The 22348-nt window shown below is 42.5% G+C and overlaps 1 protein-coding gene across 1 annotated transcript in view; it reads right to left on the minus strand.

Annotated features, from left to right (window-relative positions):
• The window catches only part of TSHZ2 (teashirt zinc finger homeobox 2), a 239162-nt gene that overhangs the window by 188230 nt on the left and 28584 nt on the right, over nucleotides 1-22348 (minus strand). Inside the window, exon 3 of the mRNA XM_073607249.1 lies at nucleotides 21496-21566. Coding sequence (XP_073463350.1) covers nucleotides 21496-21535 — 40 coding nt within the window. The 5' untranslated portion in view covers nucleotides 21536-21566. The remainder of the gene's footprint in view (nucleotides 1-21495; nucleotides 21567-22348) is intronic.

The raw sequence follows: 22348 nt of genomic DNA on the forward strand, positions 1-22348 counted from the left end.
TTATAGAACTCCTTCCTGCAGAATCATCTCCTCCGATGTCACCTATTACCATCCCTAATCATTCCGCAAACTCGCCCTCCACAAACGCTTCTCCCCTTTTATTTTCTATGTATATATATTTCCACCAGCCAAATTCTGCAAAATAAACTTCCCCATTAAACGGTCCTTCAGGGGGGGAAGGGCTCTCAGCCAAAACGCTGAGCGCCATTCCCAGGGTCTCCGGAGCGCAGTAAAAATATTGGCCGGTAGGAAACAAGAGCGCTGTGAGGGGAGGAAGAGGAAAAAAAAAAAAAACATTCTTTTTCATTAAAACCAATTCTATTTAGAAAAACAGAAACAGATTTTTTTTTTTTCCCTGCACGCTATTAAATGTAGCCGCACACAATTCCCATTCTACGCAACGCGCGGGAATTGGATGTCACGTGACGGCTTAACCCCTCGCGGGATCAACTGAGGTCTCTAAAAAAAATATTGGACAGTATTCTTTTTATCAATGTGATTTTATTATTACTTTTTAATTTATTCTTTTTATTGCGGAGGTTTCCCAGGCACTGAGAATATTTTGTATTGTGATGTTTGTATTGGATTGTATAAAGAATAAAATACATTGTTACAGATACTCTATCAAATGAAATAACAAAAAAATAAATAAATAAATAAAAGACACATTTCAATCTTTTTTTCAGTAATACTCCAGAGACAAGGACAATGGAGATTCTTCATGTCTGTCAGCTGGGATTCTGTTTTCATTTTTTAAATTGTACAAAAAGGTGACCATTGCTGCCCCCCCCCCCCCCCAAAAAAAAATCCAGGCTGGCACCCTGGCGTCACCAGGCAGACAGACCAGCAGACAAGACACACTGGCCACTTGCTTATTACCAGGAATCCAGTAAGACTAGGTTCACGTCTATCACGTTTTTTTTCTACTGCGTCAGCAGATTAGCAGAAACGCACTGCAATCCATTTAACCTTATTTATTATGGGTTCTGTTCACATCTAGTTTCCTGCAATGCGTTTTTTTTGGAAAGGTTCAGGGCATATTTGGCTCCATAGACTTCAGTGGAATTGCGTGAAAAACCACATGTGCATGCGTTATTAGTGTGTTTTCCTGCATGGCAACAGACACCTTTCTCCTAGCAACATCAACACCTCCCAAAAAAACGCAAAAATGCATGAAAAGAACGCACATGAAAAACACAAAATACATTAAAAAACACGTATGAAAAACGCAAAGTGCATTAAAAAAAGTGCATGACGAATGCAAAATGCATTCAAAAACACGCATGGAAAAACACAAAATGTATGAAAAGCACAAAATGCATTCAAAACGCGTATGGGAAAACGCAAAATGCATAAAAAGCTCACATGGAAACCACAAAAGGCATTCAAAATGTGCATGAAAAACGCAAAAAATGCATTGAAAACGTGCATGAAAAACGCAAAATGCATTAAAAATAGACGAATGAAAAAAGTAAAATGCATGAAAAGCTCACATGAAAACCACAAAATGCATTAAAAACGCGCATGCAAAACGCACAAAAAATGTACATGACAAATTCAAAATGCATTCAAAACATGCATGGAAAAACGCAAAATGCATGAAAAGATCACATGAAAACCACAAAATGCATTCAAAATGTGCATGAAAAAAGCAAAAAATGCATTAAAACGTGCATGAAAAACACAAAATGCATTAAAAATAAACGAATGAAAAAAGTAAAATGCATGAAAAGCTCACATGAAAACCACATAATGCATTAAAAAACACGCAAGCAAAATGTAAAATGCATTAAAAACGTACATGACAATAGCAAAATGCATTCAAAACATGCATGGAAAAACACAAAATGCATGAAAAGCACAGAATGCATTCAAAACGCGCATGAAAAATGCATGAAAAAAATGCATTTAAAAAAGCAAAATGCATGAAAAGCACACGTGAAAACCACAAAATGCATTAAAAACGTGCATGAAAAACACAAAATGCATGAAAAAAACGCACGGAAAAAGCAAAATGCATGAAAAACACGCATGAAAAAATGCAAGATGCATTAAAAAACATATGTAAAACACAAAGTGCATTCAAAACACGCATGGAAAAATGCAAAATGCATGAAAAGCACAAAATGCATTCAAAACACACATGGAAAAAGGACATCAATTTCATTTGGGTACAGCGTCGCACGACCGCGCAACTGTCAGTTAAACGAACACAGTGCCGTATTGCAAAAAACGGCCTGGTCATAAAGGGGGGTAAATCTTCCACTGGTCATCTAGGAGTCTGTCTTCATTAATTCGGGTGTATGGTATTTTTATTTTTTTTTTGGGTGGTCTGTAGGCCTTCTTATCTTTCCATTTCAGGGGGTCTCCAAACTATGTCCCTACAAATTCCCATCATGCCGAGTCATGTCTGTTAATGTCAGAGTTTTGGAATGCCTCATGGGACGTGTAGTTCCACTACAGCTGGAGGGCCGTGGTTTGGAGATCCCCGGCTGAATACTTGACAGTGGCAGAAGCAAAGCATTATGGGAGGTGACCAGACTAGATGGGGAAGTCCATGACGCCCCAATCTGAGAAGATCTAGGAGGGTCTCCCATTACCAGAACTCTGAGAAGGGTGGGAGGAGGAGATCAGGAGAAGACGGGGTTAGAAGTTGAGCGTTGGATGAACCGGCTGTGATCTGCTGGTTATTATCTGGAAAGTTATTAGCTGGTGATACCTCAACCCTCCTGAGATGTGGCCTGAGTGTGAGTCATCCTCCATGACACCATCTAGACCGGGGATCTTCAAACTACGGCCCTCCAGCTGTTGTGGAACTAGACGTTCCATGAGGCAGTCCAAAACTCAGAACTCATGATGGGAATTGTAGTTCCTGAACAACTGGAGGGACATAGTTTGAAGACCCTCTTATCTAGAGCATCACACATCCAATGTACCGACAGGAACACTCCTTACATCTGATCTCCAGGCCTCCCCTTCAGTCTTGCACAGTTGTACCGGCTCCTCTCCCGGGGAAGGCGACCCATGTGTATAGAGAAGGAAAGCAAGGCTTGCTGGGACTTCTGGTTCTACAACAACATGAATGGCCGAGGCTCAGTTCTTATTCTGGGCACATCGGCCTTGGATTTCATCAGACGCAGACTCCGGGTTTTTTGGCACTCCGGCACCAGGCCTGGCACAGGCGGGGCCGCTCATAAAACCCGTCCCGTATTTTATGAGCTGTGCTGGTGGAATGCTGTAATTATAATATGATAATAATGGATCACTGTGTGAGGAGACACCAGAGAGAAGACAATGATGTCTGGATAACACCACAGACTGCCCCACCTGTCAAATCAACATCAGTATGGGAAATGATATACAACACGGGGGCGGGAAAGACTGTCCAGCATGCTGGAAAATATCCACACAAATCCTTCATCTGGGGAGATGCAGATCCTGAATGTGGATCCAAATGTCACAATGTTACATTTACCTCATTATCTACACATTGTTCTCTCCTTTATATACACACCTGTCACCCAACACCTTCACCCGCTATGTATCCCCCCATACTGTTTACCCACTATGTATTCCCCCCAATACTAATCACCCGCTATGTATCCCCCCATACTGTTTACCCACTATGTATTCCCCCCAATACTAATCACCCGCTATGTATTCCCCCCATACTGATCACCCGCTATGTATTCCCCCCCAATACTAATCACCCGCTATGTATTTCCCCCAATACTAATCACCCGCTATGTATTCCCCCCCAATACTAATCACCCGCTATGTATTCTCCATACTGATGACCCGCTATGTATTCCCCCCCATATTGATCACCCACTATGTATTCCCCCTCCCCCCATACTGATCACCTGCTATGTATCCCCCCATACTGATTATCCGCTATGTGTCCCCCCCCATACTGATTATCCGCTATGTATCCCCCCCATACTGATCACCCGCTATGTATCCCCCCCATACTGATCACCCTCTATGTATCCCCCCCCATACTGATCACCCTCTATGTATCCCCCCCCTCATACTGATCACCCTCTATGTATCCCCCCCAAACTGATCACCCTCTATGTATCCCTCCCATACTGATCACCCTCTATGTATTCCCCCCCAATACTAATCACCCGCTATGTATTTCCCCCAATACTAATCACCCGCTATGTATTCCCCCCCAATACTAATCACCCGCTATGTATTCTCCATACTGATGACCCGCTATGTATTCCCCCCCATATTGATCACCCACTATGTATTCCCCCTCCCCCCATACTGATCACCTGCTATGTATCCCCCCATACTGATTATCCGCTATGTGTCCCCCCCCATACTGATTATCCGCTATGTATCCCCCCCATACTGATCACCCGCTATGTATCCCCCCCATACTGATCACCCTCTATGTATCCCCCCCCATACTGATCACCCTCTATGTATCCCCCCCCTCATACTGATCACCCTCTATGTATCCCCCCCAAACTGATCACCCTCTATGTATCCCTCCCATACTGATCACCCTCTATGTATCCCCCCATACTGATCACCCTCTATGTATCCCCCCAAAAATGATCACCCTCTATGTATCCCTCCCATACTGATCACCCGCTATGTATCCCCCCCATACTGATCACCCTCTATGTATCCCCCCCACATACTGATCACCCTCTATGTACCCCCCCCCCCCCATACTGATCACCCTCTATGTATCCCCCCAAAAATGATCACCCTCTATGTATCCCTCCCATACTGATCACCCGCTATGTATCCCCCCAAAAATGATAACCCTCTATGTATCCCTTCCATACTGATCACCCGCTATGTATCCCCCCCATACTGATCACCCTCTATGTATCCCCCTTACATACTGATCACCCTCTATGTACCCCCCCCCCCCATACTGATCACCCTCTATGTATCCCCCTTACATACTGATCACCCTCTATGTACCCCCCCCCCCCATACTGATCACCCTCTATGTATCCCCCTTACATACTGATCACCCTCTATGTACCCCCCCCCCATACTGATCACCCTCTATGTACCCCCCCCCCCATACTGATCACCCTCTATGTATCCCCCCAAAAATGATCACCCTCTATGTATCCCTCCCATACTGATGACCCGCTATGTATCCCCCCCATACTGATCACCCTCTATGTACCCCCCCCCCATACTGATCACCCTCTATGTATCCCCCCCAAACTGATCACCCTCTATGTATCCCCCCCATACTAATAACCCGCTATGTATCCCCCCATACTGATCACCCTCTATGTATCCCCCCCATACTAATCACCCGCTATGTATTCCCCCCCATTCTGATCACCCTCTATGTATTCCCCCCATACTGATCACCCGCTATGTATTCCCCCCCATTCTGATCACCCTCTATGTATTCCCCCATACTGATCACCAGTTATGCATCTCCCCCCCCATACTGATTACCTACTTTGTATCCCCCCCATACTAATAACCCGCTATGTATCCCCCCATACTGATCACCCTCTATGTATCCCCCCCATACTAATAACCCGCCATGTATCCCTCCCCCATACTACTGACCAGCTATGTATTCCACCCCCCATACTAATCACCGCTATGTATCCCCCCCCCCCCCCCATACTAATCACCAGGTATGCATCCCCTCCCCCCCCCAATACTGATCACTAGCTATGTATCCCCCCCCATACGGATAAACAATGCCTTGAAAAAGTATTCATACCCCTTTAAATTTTTCACAGTTTGTCATGTTACAGCCAAAAACGTAAATGTAAATTTGGATTTTATGTGATAGACCAACACAAAGTGGCACAAAGTTGTGAAGTGGAAGGAAAATGATAAATGGTTTTCAACATTTTTCACAAATAAATATGTGAAAAGTGTGGGGGGCATATTCAGCCCCCTTTTACTGAGATACTGAAATCTAGTGGAACCAATTGCCTTCAGAAGTCACCTAATTAGTAAATAGAGTCCACCTGTGTGTAATTTAATCTCAATATAAATACAGCTGTTCTGTGAAGCCCTCAGAGGTTTGTTAGAGAACCTTAGTGAACAAACAGCATCATGAAGGCCAAGGAACACACCAGACAGGTCAGGGGTAAAGTTGTGGAGAAGTATAAAGCAGGGTTAGGGTATAAAAAAATCTCCCAAGCTTTGAACATCTCGCGGAGCTCTGTTCAAACCATCATCCGAAAATGGAAAGAGTATGGCACAACTGCAAACCTACCAAGACATGGCCGTCCACCTAAACTGACAGGCCGGGCAAGGAGAACATTCATCAGAGAAGAGCCAAGAGGCCCATGGTAACTCTGGAGGAGCTGCAGAGATCCACAGCTCAGGTGGGAGAATCTGTCCACAGGACAACTATTAGTCGTGTTCTCCACAAATCTGACCTTTATGGAAGAGTGACAAGAAGAAAGACATTGGTGAAAGAAAGACATGAGAAGTCCCATTTGCAGTTTGTGAGAAGTCATGTGGAGGACACAGCGAACATGTGGAAGAAGGTGATCTGGTCAGATGAGACCAAAATTGAACTATTTGGCCTAAAAGCAAAACACTATGTGTGGTGGAAAACTAACACCGCACATCACCCTGAACACACCATCCCCACCGTGAAACATGGTGGTGGCAGCATCATATTGTGGGAATGCTTCTCTTCAGCAGGGACAGGGAAGCTGGTCAGAGTTGATGGGAAGACGGATGGAGCCAAATACAGGACAATCTTAGAAGAAAACCTGTTAGAGTCTGTAAAAGACTTGAGACTGGGGTGAAGGTTCACCTTCCAGCAGGACAACGACCCTCAACATACAGCCAGAGCTACAATGGAATGGTTTACATCAAAGCATATTCATGTGTTAGAATGGCCCAGTCACAGTCCAGACCTAAATCACATTGAGAATCTGTGGCAAGACTTGAAAATTGCTGTTCACAGACATTCTCCATCCAATCTGACAGAACTTGAGATATTTTACAAAGAAGAATGGGCAAAAATGTCCCTCTCTAGATGTGCAAAGCTGGTAGAGACATCCCCAAAAAGACTTGCAGCTGTAATTGTAGAGAAAGGCGGTTCTACAAAGTATTGACTCCGGGGGGCGCCATACAAATGTACCCCCCACACTTTTCACATATTTATTTGTATCATTTATCATTTTCCTTCCACTTCACAATTATGTGCCACTTTGTGTTGGTCTATCACATAAAATCCCAATAAAATACATTTACGTTTTTGGTTGTAACATGACAAAATATGGAAAATCTCAAGGGGTATGAATACTTTTTCAAGGGACTGTAGATGGCAGAATACAGAAAGCTACACCCGCATCCTTTTTTCCGGCTCACTAATAGGCAGGAAGAAGAAGTGGCCACGCACACGAACACAAATCCTAAGCCCGCCACGCGTTTTACCCTGTTGCTAATTACCCACTTAGTACAAAAAAAACGTGTTTCCTTGGATTCACACCTTTCGGCGCAGGTTTTCACGCATTACCAACAACGATGTGTTTTCATGTGCTGACATCAGGATCCCTGGAACGTGACGATGCATCAGAAACGCAGGAAATGAACTAAGACCAATACAGGCGAAGGCTGAGCTGTGTGCGGGCATCCATGGGCATGGGAAGGCATAAGGGTGAGAATCTGCGCCTAATGAGACCCCGTCACCAACACAAAAAAAAATGTTAAAGGGTAAGTTCACCTTAATAAAAAAAAAAAAAAAAAATCCACTATGCAGTCACACTACACCATAGCAGCATCCTGTGCTAACCACAACCCAGCCTCTCCTGTGGACTATATGAAGCCTGCCAGAAAAACTGCCTACAACTGTTTGAAAGAGCCCTTATTTATTAACGTGAGCTAACCCTTTAAATGCTTCCTTGCAGTGTTGTTTTCCTTTCCATAAGCATTTTTGCTTCACTTTCAATGGACCTTTAAACCTTTTAGAAAATGTGACTACTCCAGGAAGAGTCAGTTCGCTAGCTCAGCCCCCTCCCTCCTTTGGGAGTGTCTAACTAATGTTTATGCCGGCCCAGCTCCTCTGCCCCTCCCCTCAACCCCCATAAACTTTCTTTTATTAGCTAAGATTATTATGCACTTTTTTCGCCATACGGCCCTGCTTTACTCTAACTGGTAATTGCGCGGTCATGCAACGCTGCACAGAAATTATACTAGTAATGGCGGCGATCGGCGACTTATACCAGGACTGCCGCAGACAATCGGACACTAACTGACACTTTGTGGGAACCAGTGACACCAATACTGTGATCAGTGCTGAAAATATGCACTGTCACTGTACTAATGACACTGGCTGGGAAAGGGTTTAACATCTAGGGCGGGGGTCTCAAAATGGCGGCCCTCCGGGTGTGGAAAAACTACAAGTCCCATCATGCCTCTGCCTGTGGGAATCATGCTTGTAACAGTCAGCCTTGCAATGCCTCATGGGACTTGTAGTTTCGCAAAAGCTTAAGGGGCCGCCAGTTTGAGCCCCCCCCCCCCCGATCTGGGGCAATCAAAAGGTTAAATGTGTGCCTAGCCAGTGTTTATGTGTACTGTGTGTGCTGCTTTCACTAAGGGATGTGATGGATTTTATTCCCTGCTTTGCAGGGAAAGGAAATGCATCACATCCCCGCTGTCAGAACGGAGCCCTGCATTGTTTACTAATGCCCCTTCCAGCCTCTCTTCCCGACGATCGGCGGGTGCTGGCGGACATCCATTGGCCGGCACCCGCTGATCGGCCTCTGTTCTGGCAGATCACATCAGAAGTGGCGCGCCCCCTACCAGGAAGTGCAGAATCACGTATATATGTGTGATTCTGCACGGCAGTAGATCTGCTATGGGGACGGTTGGAAAGTGGCTGCAGGGGTCTCAAACTGGCGGCCCTCCATCTGTTGCGAAACTACAAGTCCCATCATGCCTCTGCCTGTGGGAGTCATGCTTGTAACTGTCAGCCTTTGCAATGCCTCATGGGACTTGTAGTTTCACAACAGCTGGAGGTTCGCCAGTTTGAGACCCCTGGGTTATAAGGTGTCACTTGTGTCTGTAGACATCACATCCAAGATGGTCTCGGGGCTCTTGGAGGTCTACACAAGCTGGGATTCTACAGATAAATACCATGCATGAAATATGTTACTGCACATATCATTTTGAAACGAGCGGTGACAGGGTCTCTTTAAAGTGCAATTGCTCTTTCATTCTAAAAGCCTGGGTACCTGTTGGCCTATCAGCAGTTACAGACCGACCCAAATAATTCCAGCTCTACCTACAGCAGTTTCCAGAGAGCACTTGGCTGCAGCTGGATCCTACGCATTCCATGGAATAAGCCCAGATTAGCGGCACTGTTTGCAGACGTATCCCTGGATTGTACGGGACTATTTAACAATAGGGAGGTGCAGGCCGCGCCGTATTTGTATCTTATCCTCTGTATACAGCTCAGTGTCATCTGCAGGCTCATCCTCTGTGGTCCTCGGTAAACCCCGGGGGGGACCGGCCAGGACAAGTTAAGCGGTTAAAAGGAAGTGCGGCGTGACAGCTGAAGTTCAAGCGCAGGTTTCAGCTTGTCTGGTGAAGACGGGAACCCTCTGATACACTTCACAGAGGAAGTCTTCAATTCCCTGATCAATTTAACAGGTTACTGAGCAAACAGTCAGAGAGAAAAAAAAAAAAAAACAATTTTTTTTCCCTCTACGTGACCTACGGAGTGCCCTGACCTCAATTCTTTCGACATCTGATAAGAGGCCCGACACCGACTTCCAGACTTCATTCCGTAATCTGCTTTACAAGGGAAATAGTTCAGACCAGGAGAAACATTTCACGGGAATCCCCAATCCTACAAAAGACTCTAAAGAAAAAAATTGACTGTCTGAGAATTTTGGACGATTGGGGACGGCATGAATCGTACATTGAACACGCCATATTCTGATGTGGTCGGCATACCGAATTTATTCTACTCAGTTAACTGGCATGGAAGAATTCTCTTCCCATCAAGAAGCCTACAGTCCAAGGTTCCAAAGAACACACACAGGGCCCATCAGGGAGTAGAAGTGGACAAATCAGGGTCCATCTATACCAGTGTCTTTCAACCAGGGTGCTATGGCACCCTTGATGCTTATTTAGGGCAAACTGAAAAAAAAATGTTCTGACTGGAGTATCTGACTGTGTAGTGCTCCATATGTTAAAAGGTGAGGTCTCTGGGCTCAGTTGCATTGTGGTCATCACCTGATATGATGTGATTGGTCATTAAAATCAAGGTATGAATAATGGACACCTAAACCACTTGTCTTGGAGTAAGGTATGACATATAAAAACAATGAAACAAGCTAGAGGTGATGCCATGCGTTTGGACATTGCATAGGATAGCTGGTGCTCAGGTGTGAGCTCTTACTGAGCGTCTATCACAAGCCATGAAAGCCACATGTTGGTTACAGTTACCTAGTGGGTATCACTGGATTTAGAGACCAAGTGTTTTTTTCACTCCATGCATTAAACAGAGTTAATGAAAACCGTCTGATAATGTTTTGATGTACAAAAACATTTTCCTGGATTTCTACATGAATAGCTCCCAAAATGGCATCCAACCCTTACATAGGTCTTATGAGCATCAACAACCTTTACCTAGGTCTTATGAGCTTCACCAACCAATCCAACCCTTACCTAGGTCCTATGAGCGTCACTAATGCATCCAACCCTTACCTAGGTCTCATGATAATCACTAACCAATCCAACCCTTACCTAGGTTTATGAGCATCACCAAATCATCCAACTCTTACCTAGGTCTTATAAGCATCCTGAACTCATCCAACCTGTACCTAGGTCTTAGGAGCATCACCAACCCATCCAACCCTTACCTAGGTCTTATGAGCATCACTAACCTATCAAACCCTTACTTAGGATTCATGAGCATCACCAACATATTAAACCCTTACCTAGGTCTTAGGAGCATCACCAACCCATCCAAACCTTACCTAAGTCTTATGAACATCACCAATCCATCCAACCCTTACCTAGGTCTTATGAGCATCACCAATTCATCCAACCCTTATGTAGGTCTTATGAGCATCACCAACCTATCCAACCCTTACCTAGGTCTTATGAGTATCACAGACCCATCCAACCCTTTCCTAGGTCTTATGATCATCACTAAAGATTCTCTAGAACAGCCTTTCTCAACCAGGGTTTTATGGAACCCTAGAGTTTCTCCAGAGGTTGCTAGGTGTTCCTTGAGCAAAGAGAAATTTATGTCTCTCAGATAAGTAACTACTGACAATAATGATCGTTTTGGCCATCTGTAAGGGTGAGATTGTCCTCAATGACCACAAGTGTAACTTTCCAGTGATCATATATATTAGCAGGGGTCCCTGGGACCAGAAAGTTATTTCAAGGGTTGTTCCACTCTAGAACAGTTGGAGAAAGGATGCTCCGGAGGTTTGCGGGAATCTCTTTTGATTGGGCCATGAAGATTTTAGCCTTTTAGGTGTCTTCAGAAATATATTGCAGTCCTTAGTCACAATGCAGCTGAACATAAGAGTGGAGATGTTCCCCACAGCAACCGAATCCATTGTTTTATCTTCCTAGAATTGAAAGGCAAATCCTGATTGGTTGCCATTTGGAAGGGCTCGGTGTTTAGTAAATCAGGACCACTGTGCTTCAATACAACGATGACTCCAATACCATCTACATTCTACCGTTAGAGGTCGGTACTGCCCAGATGGAATTTGTACAACACAACATTCGCTGTGGGTACTGCTGAAGCTCACAATCCTACTGACAAACCGATACAAAGTAAGCCAATACTTTATAAAATTATATTTTTAAAAAATAAATAAATATAAATATATATATATATACACACACACATACAGACACACACACATACATATGCACATTATAGACACACGCGTCGGCCACATGAATCGCGTGGCGTGTAGCTCCCCCGCCCCTCCTCGCTCGTTCTAAATTGTTACTTTCTGATACTCTATTTCTGTCATAAATCTGATCTCATCTAAACACACAGTTCTGCGCCCATCAATTCCTTCATGTGGAAAATTTAAAACTGATTCTAAACACCAAGGTTACACTGCAAACAAACTCAGCATAAATTAATAGGAACTCGTGAAAGTGGCGGAGGAAAAGCTATTAGCAGCGGCAGCTCAAGTTATTTTTGAGCTCAGAAATATATCTTTTTCACATCCTTTATTTAAAGGTTTTTTTTCTTTTTTTTTTTTCTCCCTCCTTATTCTGCCGCATTTGGTTCCTGTGTGATGCCAGCGTAAAAAAAAAAAACTGCTGGGCTCCTTTCCAACCTAGGAAACAATCCTTCACTATATACTCTCAAAAATAAGGCTTTGTAACGTTGATTGTTCAAAACGCTACGCCGAGAGATTGCCCTCAATCATGGTGCCAATTATTGCAGTGGGTCGCCCGTGAGATCGGCGGACAAACGGCTGTATCTAGACAATAAATACTAAGGCACACACACACACATATATACACTATATATATATTTATATTATTTATTTTTAATAATATGTGTTTTTTATGCAGATAAACTTCTAATGAGTATTTATTCCAATGATATTGTCTTCATCAATCCTTGTCTAGCATAATCCAGGCCTTGCAGATTGCCGTTCCCTAACAATGTTTTATTTATGAATGTATTATTAAGTGTACTTCTATGTTAAAGACTTCTAATGGTATTTTCTACAAGCTCAATGCCTTTGATGTATGCAATACATGGGGGCACTGGTTGCTTAATTATAAATATGAGTCTATTTAAAATTCAAGTGTGTGTGTGTGTGTGTGTGTGTGCACGTGTATGTAAATATATTTATATATATATATATATATATATATATATATATATATAATTTATTTTTTTATTACAGGTTCTTATATAGCGCTGTCAGTTTACTCAGTGCTTTACAAATATATATTCTACAATCACATCAGTCCCTGCCCTCAAGGAGCTTACAATCTAAGGTCCCTACATTCATACATACATATACTACGGCCAATTTAGATAGGAGCCAATTAACCTACCAGCATGTCTTTGGAGTGTGGGAGGAAACCGGAGTACCCGGAGGAAACCCACGCAGGCACAGGGAGAACATGCAAACTCCAGGCAGACACATATATACATATATATACATATATATATATATATATATATACATATATATATATATATATATATATATATATATAAATTTTTATTTTATTCACACACACACAATAAATTATATATATATATATATATATATATATATATATATATATATATATATTTATTGTGTGTAAATAAAAAAAAAAAAAAGATATTTTTTTTTTATTATTTACACACAGAATATATATATATATATATATATATATATATGCATTAAGAAAAAAAATAAAAAAATACAAATAAAATATATATATATATATATATATATATATATATATATATATATATATATATATATATATATATATATATATATACACACACACACACACACACCTGCCTGGATTTTGCATGTTCTCCCTGTGCCACACACACATACACACACCGTACCATTAATGTTCACACGCACTACAATCAATAATGTTATTTTCTTGGTAATGTGGAGGAGTATACTGACACTCATGCTAAATGCTAAAGACTCCTCACTCTGTGTATGAACACACATTGGCTTCTTTTTTCTGTACATTCAATGTGTAGGTACCCCATTAAATTAATTACAACCTGTATCGGTGGCCCTGGCTGGAAGCTGATGACCTCCACAGAGGACGACCCCTTGGCCTCTGCTCAGGTGTTAGCGATGACCCTTTTTTTTCCCCCTGAAGTCACCCTAGGACACGGGCTGGCCAGGAAGGTTTAATACTCCTAAGTGCCCCCAGGAAATTGCATATATATTTGTATTAGGATGGCTGAAGGCTCTGGAGGACAGTTAGGGATCCATCACTTACTAATCCATCGTTAAATGGCCTTTCTCCTTTTCATAATCTTAACAGGGTTAATACTCGGCTCTTGATACCAAAGATGAAAAAGGAAAATCAATAGATGACTTAAAACAAATTTGCTTTTGAGCTGTCGGATTCAATCACTGGTCAGAGTGAAGCGATTTGGCTCCTTGACTTACGATGATAATCTAGGAGGGAGCTGGTTATGTGGAGCATTGACTGGGGAATTGAGAGACTCAGTGACCTCGCGGAGGAAGCGACCTCACGGCTCGACTAATAAGGTGAATGGAGGTCGGCAGAACCAGGAATGACAAGGGACTAACGGAACCCTCCGATTGTGGCTCTGGCTTTTTGGAGGCTGCCTGGCTTCTTTTATTAACAGAAAAAGGCTCCCATCCGGGGCAAAACAGTTCACGCCAACTTGACTCAGTTCCAGACATGAGGCATAGGAGCTGTCGGAAAATATACACACACTTAGAGTGTTCTCCTTCTGTACCAATCCTTCACAAAGGCCTATAGAGCAGAGGGACTGATCCCTTCACAATTAACCGTTCAGAAAAATGAAAGGATATCCCAGAATCTATCAGACATTTACATATTCTTGAGTTGCCAAAACAATTCTTGCCATGCTTTAGTGGTGTACTTTAACCAATCACAATACTACAACAGATGAAAGCGTAAAACTATACTACAATCCCACCCTAAACTGGAAGACCAACTTAAACTAAGAGTCCATAGAGAGGCATGAACTTCCAATGACCTCGGCAGAAAAGGCTCGAAAAAAGTTGTGTGTGGTGAAAACAAATCACAGCTATCAGGCAAATTAGTTTATTTTCAGGACCAAGATGACGTCATACGCATCTGGCAGCGGCTTCACCAATCATAATCAGTCCCCACCCACGAGGAGCCGACAGAAATCCAAACTGCGGAGGGGGCGCAACACTTTGGTTGTGGGAGTGAGTTCCATGGAAATGCGGAAAAGACATACAAACTCCAACATGACCTGGAAGGTATCTAAGCAGGACCCTAATGTTGACGTTTATAAAATATTATATAAGTAGGAAAGACATGCCAACGCTAACATCACCTGGACGGAATCTAAGCAGAACCCCTGTGCTGGTGATTATTAAATATTATATTTGTAGGAAAGACATAAAAACTCAAACATCACCTGGAAGGGATCTAAGCCGGACCCCAATGCCGATGTTTATAAAACAATATATTTGTAGGGAAGACATACCAACACCAACATCGACCGGAAGGAATCTAAGCAAGAGCCCAGTGCTGGTAAATGTAAAAAATTATATTGGTAGGAAAAACATACCAACTCAAACATCACCTAAAAGGGCTCGAAGTAGAACCCCAGTGCCGGTGATTGTAAAACATTATATTGGTAGGAAAGACATACAAACTCCAACATCACCTGGAAGGAATCTAAGCAGGAGCCCAGTGCCGGTAAATGTAAAACATTATATTTGTAGGAAAGACATACCAACTCAAACATCACCTGAAAGGGCTTGACGTAGAACCCCAGTGATGGTGATTGTAAAGCATTATATTTGTCGGGAAAGACGTATAAACTCCAACATCACCTGGAAGGGATCTAAGCAGGAGCCCAATGGCGAATTTTGTAAAACATATTTGTGAGGAAAGACATACAAACTCCAACACCACCTGGAAGGAATCTAAGCAGGATCTCATTGCTGGTGATTGTAAAACATTATATTTGTAGGGAAGACATACAAACTCCAACACCACCTGAAAGGGATCTATGCTGGACACCAGTACCAGCGATTGGAAAACATTATTTTTGTAGGGAAAGCATACAAACTCCATCATCAGCTGGAAGGTATCTAAGCAGTAGCCCATTGTCGATGTTAATAAAACATATTTGTAAGGAAGACATACAAACTCCAACATTATCTGGAGGAGATCTAAGCAGGATCACAGTGCCGATGTTAGAAAACATTACATTTGTAGGAAAGACCTACCAACATTCAAATTTTCAGGACAAGCTTTCGGGGTGTACCCTCTTCTTCGAGGTTCCTGCTTGAACCTTGAAGAAGGGGGTACACCCCAAAAGCTTGTCCTAAAAATTTGAATGTCAGTGCAAATTAAAAAAAGTATCACGGACTGTAAGCAAATGATTTTGTTTGCAAGTCTACTAATACAACTACAACCACCTCAAGTATGATGTAGGAAAGACATACAAACGCCAACATCACCTGGAAAGGGATCTAAGCAGGACCCCAGTGCCGGTGTTTGTAAAATATTATATGTGTTGGGAAGACATACAAACGCCAACGTCACCTGGAAGGGATCTAAGCAGGCTCTCAGTGCTGGTTATTGTAAAACATAATATTTGTAGGGAAGACATACAAACACAAACATTACCTAAAGGGATCTAAGCAAGAGCCCAGGGCTGATGTTTGTAAAAAATGATATTTGTAGGGAAGACATACAAACACCAACATCACCTAGAGGGGATCAAAGCAGGACCCCAAAACTGACGTTTGTAAAACATTATATTTGTAGGGAAGACAAACAATTTAGTACTGTTTGTGATACTTTTTTTATTTGCACTAACATCCAAGTTTTTAGGACAAGTTTTCGGGGGTTTTTATTTGCACTAACATCCAAGTTTTTAGGACAAGTTTTCTGAGGTGTACCCCTTTCTTCAAGGTCCCTGCTTGAAACCTGGAAGAAGGGGGGTACACCGCAACAGCTGGTCCTGAAAATCTGAATGTTAGTGCAAACTAAAAAAGTATCACGGACGGTACTCAAATGTTTTTGTTTGCAAGTGTACTAATACAACTACAACCACCTCAAGCATGATGTGGAGAAGACATCCAAACACCAACACCACCTGGAAGGGATATAAGCAGGAGCCCAGTGCCGGTGATTGTAAAACATTATACTTGTAGGGAAGAAACACAAACTTCAACATCACCTGGAAGGGATCCAAGTAGTATCTTATAGTTGATGATTGTAAAACATTATATTTTTAGGGAAGACATACAAACTCCAAAAGCACCTGGAAGGGATCTAAGATCTAAACAGGACCTCAGTGCCGGTTATTGTAAAATATTAAGTTTGTAGGGATGACATACAAACTCCAACATGGCCTGCAAGGAATCTAAGCAGGAGCCCAGTGCTGGTGATTGCAAAATGTTATATTTGTAGGAAAGACATACCAACACCAACATCACCCTGAAGGAATCTAAGCAGGATCTCATTGCTGGTAATTGTAAAATATTATATGTGTAGGGAAGACATACAAACTCCAACATCACCTGGAAGGGATCTAAGATCTAAGCAGGACCTCAGTGCCGGTTATTGTAAAATATTTTATTTGTAGGGAAGACATACAAACTCCAACATCACCTGGTGGGTGCTCTAAGCAGAACCCCAATGCCGGTAATTGTAAAACATTATATTTGTTTTAATATACTAGTGAAAATTCAAAGTAACAATGTACAATAATACAATAAAACGGAAAAAAAAAAATGTGATTAATAAAATCAGAAGCAATTCTCCAAAATCACCATAAAATCCACCCAAATGAGATCAGATCACCAATCGCACCTCTGTGATGTCACTGGTTCACAGAGATTCAATAGGCCTAGGCCTACAAGCCTTGCCTTCACTGTTTAGGTGACAGGTCCCCTTTAGCCACCACATTTCTTGACTAAACCCCCGTTATATTCTAATATCTAGCACAACGACGACAAGCAATTTTTTTTTTTTCTTTTCGCAGCTTCTTTTCCCCGATAAACAATCTGTAGACAAGATGTGTGCACGCCAAACAAGATGGACTTGTGGGAGTTTCAATTAGTGAGCTGGATAATGAAGCCGTACACTTCCTGCAAAGCCCAACAGGCTCGGCGATAGGCATCTTGGATGTAAACGCTCTGTGCCAATCAGAAAATGCACTTGTGTTTAAGAAGGCTCTTGCCTAGGGGCACATTAAATTGTGTGTGTAGGAAAGGATGAGGGGTGGGGTGAGGGGGGTTGAAGTCTTGCATACAGCCAGAATATAATGCCATTGCAGAATATAAAAACATTTCCTGACTTTTTTTTTTTTGATATGTCTATGTTACAGGAAGGACGAGCAAAGGGTTGAAGCGTGACACCTTCCCTGTTATAAGACAGCTGTTCCAGAAAAAACAAATCTGGGTGCAAAGGGGGGGGGGGGTCCCATAATCTGGGATTTTTATTTGTGGATAAAGTAAAGTGAGGGAGTGCAGAACTGTGAGCCGATGTGAATTGTATATACTGTATGTCTCAGAGTTTACTAATAAAGTTTTTAAAAATGGCGGTGCCCTGGATTAATAAGGGCGGGGGGCCTTCAATAAAGGATAAAATTCACACACACACACACACATTTATATATATATATATATATATATAAAAAAAATACATAATATATATATATATAATAAAAAATCCATATTATATATATATATATATATATATATATATAAGTAATATAAAACACAGACACTCACAGGTATATTATTATATATTTAAAAAAAAAAAAAAAATTTAATATTAATAATAAAATATATATATAAAAATAATAAAAAGTAATATAAAAACACAGACACTCACAGGTGTTTATAGCTTTATACACAGGCGTGCTATCGGCCTTGGATTTTGCATTAGTCTTATAAATAAACTGACTATACATGTATAATTGATACCTTCCCTTTGCTGCACTTTATAAAATCGTCAGGGCCCCCGTCTCTTTCCACTGACAGAAATGCATTAAGGCCCCCGGCTTGTGACGGCGTACAGCAATATACGGCGCCTTAACGAACGCTTCTTAATTATGATGTGTCTGTTGGTAAACGCCATACCTTCACTTTTCCATCAGGAACATATTGCAGGTAGCTGCAAACGCTTAATTATATTTCCTGTATACCCACCGATGGCATGCGCCTATGACAACAAACATCAAACCCTGCGGGGGTACCTGGCAGGGATTGGGGGGGGGGGGTCAGCCCAGACACAAAACAGTTAATACATAACTCTCCCCCCCATATATGAAGTTGTCGTCCCCCCCCCTTTTTTTTTCCACCCTTGAAAGTCCCTCATAAAATATTCACAGCGTGAGCGCTGTGATTTTAGCGGCGTGGTGTTTGCATCAATTTACTTCGGTGGAATCAAACTAGCCCACTGCGTGAATATATTTGCATGCGTTTGTGTAATCCTCAAATTATAGGCTTTCGGGTCGTCTCTACGTCACAGGGGCTTTAAAAAAAAAAAAAAGGTAGCAGCTGTAACAATGTTTTGGGACGTAAAAAAAAAAAAAATACATTTTTTTTTGAATTATTACAACCAGAGTGGAGAGAAAACTCGAAATAGAATTTAAGAAAAAAAAAAACAATAATAAAAACAAAAAAACAAACGAGGACAAGCGATTAAAATACACTCGGCGCGTTAAAGACGTATTTTCTCTCCGTTGCGCCGAACCACCGCAATTATAATTAAAACCACAAGATCTAATTATGGGGCAGCTCCAGCTTTTTTTTTTTTTTTTTTTTTTTTTTTTTTTTACAGGAGACGTACGCTGCTCCACCATAGACCATCAAGGAGCGTCAACATACTACATGCCTTACACCCCCCACCCCTTAAAAACCGGAACATTAATCATTAATCGTTCGCTCTGTGTCCCAACTAGGAGAAGCCAGACGTGCAATTTTAACTGGTAACCAAGTTAACGACTTTGCAGTTTTTGTTTTTTTTTTTGCAGGTTTGGGTTTAATTGAACACGATCACAAAAACTTTCTATAAAAAATAAAAAAACAAATAAATAAAAAAAAAACTGAATATTGTAAATATAAATAAAGGAATAAAAATGGAAAAATAGTTGGATGGTCGGCTGTGTTAGTAAATAATCAAACGTATGCTCATTATTTAAATCCTGCAATACAGATTGATGGGAATGCAAGGAAGCAGCCATTCACCGATAAGATATCACAAATAATTTCACAAAAAAAAAATAATACTAATAATAAAAAAAAAAAAAACACAAAGTTTAGAGATGGCCAGGGAAGGGCAGAGCATGCCAATGGTACAAATCCACAACAGGGGCATCTGGCTGTATACCTGACGCGGCCTGTCCCATTATCCGGGGGAGGATAAGCCACCAAACCGTAAAACACAGCCTTTTGTTGTGCCATTAATGACACGGCCATGTTTCCTTCAGCCTGCTAATTAAAACCGTCTTGTGCAAAAGGGGGGGGGGGATTCTGAACCAAAGCAAGGGAAAAAAAAAGTAAATTACTGGTAGAGGCCACACTTCCTATTCCCACCGCTGGAAAAGCATCACCTAAGTTCATCTGACCCCCCCCCCCACCCCCCCCCTCCCTCCAACCCTAAACTTTGAACATGAGATCAATCAACCTTGGGTTCAAAAATTTTACTTTTTTTATTTTTTTTCCCACCTGGAAAAATATATGTACGTAAGTTTGAAAGTTACACCAGTATTACAACTCGAACTACTTCGGACCCAGAACTCCTAAATTGCACGCCGCCTTTGTTTTTTTATTTTTTTATTAATTGTAGGCCTTAGGCTGGCACAGACATATAAGGTTATAAAAAAAAAAAAAGTAAATAAGCAATTGGAAGTGTTTTTTTTTTTTTTTTGCTAACTCTTCAAAAGCCAGCTTCTGGCAGAGACACAGACACACTACAGAAAGCAGGGAAAAAAAAAAAAAATGACACTTACATAAAACAGCCAAACAAGACAATAATTGTGCGGTCTGGGCGAGGGAATCTAGAGGGCAGCGTTTTGCGTCAGTGTCTCTCCGGTTACCATGGTAAATGATTTATTGATACTGATCAAGAATAAAGAGATCAAACGCCGCCACATGACAGGTGATCAATCATGTGTCAAATCAAAGCTGGCAATCATCTGGAAGGACGATTTCTTTTTTTTTTTTTTTTTTCCCCGCTGGGTGCGGCAGGCGAGCATAAAAGCACACAACGTTACGAAATAAAAAAAAAAAAAAATTAGAAAAAAAAAAAAACATATACAGCAATTTCCCGGCACACAACAGGGACATTTTATTATTAGTCCAGCAATTAAACCGGCTTAAAGGGAAACTCTTTAGGAGATTGGTTGAGTCGGCGGGGAGGCAGGCTGACTGGGAGAAGTAACAGGAAGTATCAAATAGTAACATTTTATGTGATTTCTGCTTCTCTCTCCTTCTGATACATCAATGTCAATCCCACATCAGAAAAAAAAAAAAAAATACAAAAATCGCAGCACCCCTCTCCCCCCCCCTCCCCCCCAGGACCTCAGCTGGAGGGCGCTCTGTCACCCCCCAGCCCCCATCCCAGACAAGGAGCAGAAAGTTGGAGCAGACTTGAGAGATGGGAAAAAAAGTTGGAGAGGAGACGGAGCAGATGGGCAGAGGCATGGAGAGTGTAAGAGATGATCAGGAACAGCTGAAGAGATATGGAGGACAGGGGAAGGGGGGGGGGGGTCATGAGAAAATTACATTTATTGGGGGGGGTTTAGGAAAAGGGAGGGGGGGGGGGTTGCGTTCTTACCTGCTGCCCGTTTTGGTGCCTGCTGCTTCCTCCTGGGCATGTCGCCTCGTCCTCTCCTTCCAGGCTCCTTTCTTCAATCCAGGTCAAAGCAAATAAGTAATGGAAAAAACAAGAGAGAAAACAGATTGCCTTGAGTATGATGAGCGGAGTCTCCCCCCCTTCTCCTCTCTTCTCTCCCTCCTCTCCTCTCTTCAATGGATGTCCTCAGTTCTGCCGATCATCCGCAGGGTGACAATAATCCCGGGACCCCCCCTCTCCCTGGTGCAGGGGGGGAGGTGGCGGTGGTGGCGGTGGGAGAGAGGAGGGCAGGGGCACCACTGACTGTTCTTGTCAGATGCCAGGCTGGGAGTGAGATGGGCAGGGAGGAAAGGCGTCTCTTCTATCACACACAGGCAGCCAACATCCATCTACTCTACAAACTGAACATTACCAAACTCCTCCTCCCGACCTGATGACAGCCAGTGATCCCTCGCTCCTCTCCACCTCCTGTCCTGAGCCTCCTCTCCATACACTATCCTGTGCCTTTCCTCCTCCACCTCCTGTCCTGAGCCTCCTCTCCACCTCCTGTCCTGAGCCTCCTCTCCATATACTGTCCTGTGCCTTTCCTCCTCCACCTCCTGTCCTGAGCCTCCTCTCCATATACTATCCTGTGCCTTTCCTCCTCCACCTCCTCGTCCTGAGCCTTCCTGTGCCTCCTGCCTCCCCCACCACTCATGACAGCCCAGTGATTCCCCCTAATTCTTCTCTCCACCTCCTTGTCCTGAGCCTTCCTGTGCCACAGCCAGGAATCCCCCTCTTCCCTCCTCCTCCTGCCCTGTGCCTTACAATGACCTTATGACAGCCAGGTTTCTCT

The sequence above is a fragment of the Aquarana catesbeiana genome, linkage group LG12 (genome assembly GCF_042186555.1).
Source record: "Aquarana catesbeiana isolate 2022-GZ linkage group LG12, ASM4218655v1, whole genome shotgun sequence".
Taxonomy (NCBI): Eukaryota; Metazoa; Chordata; class Amphibia; order Anura; family Ranidae; genus Aquarana; species Aquarana catesbeiana.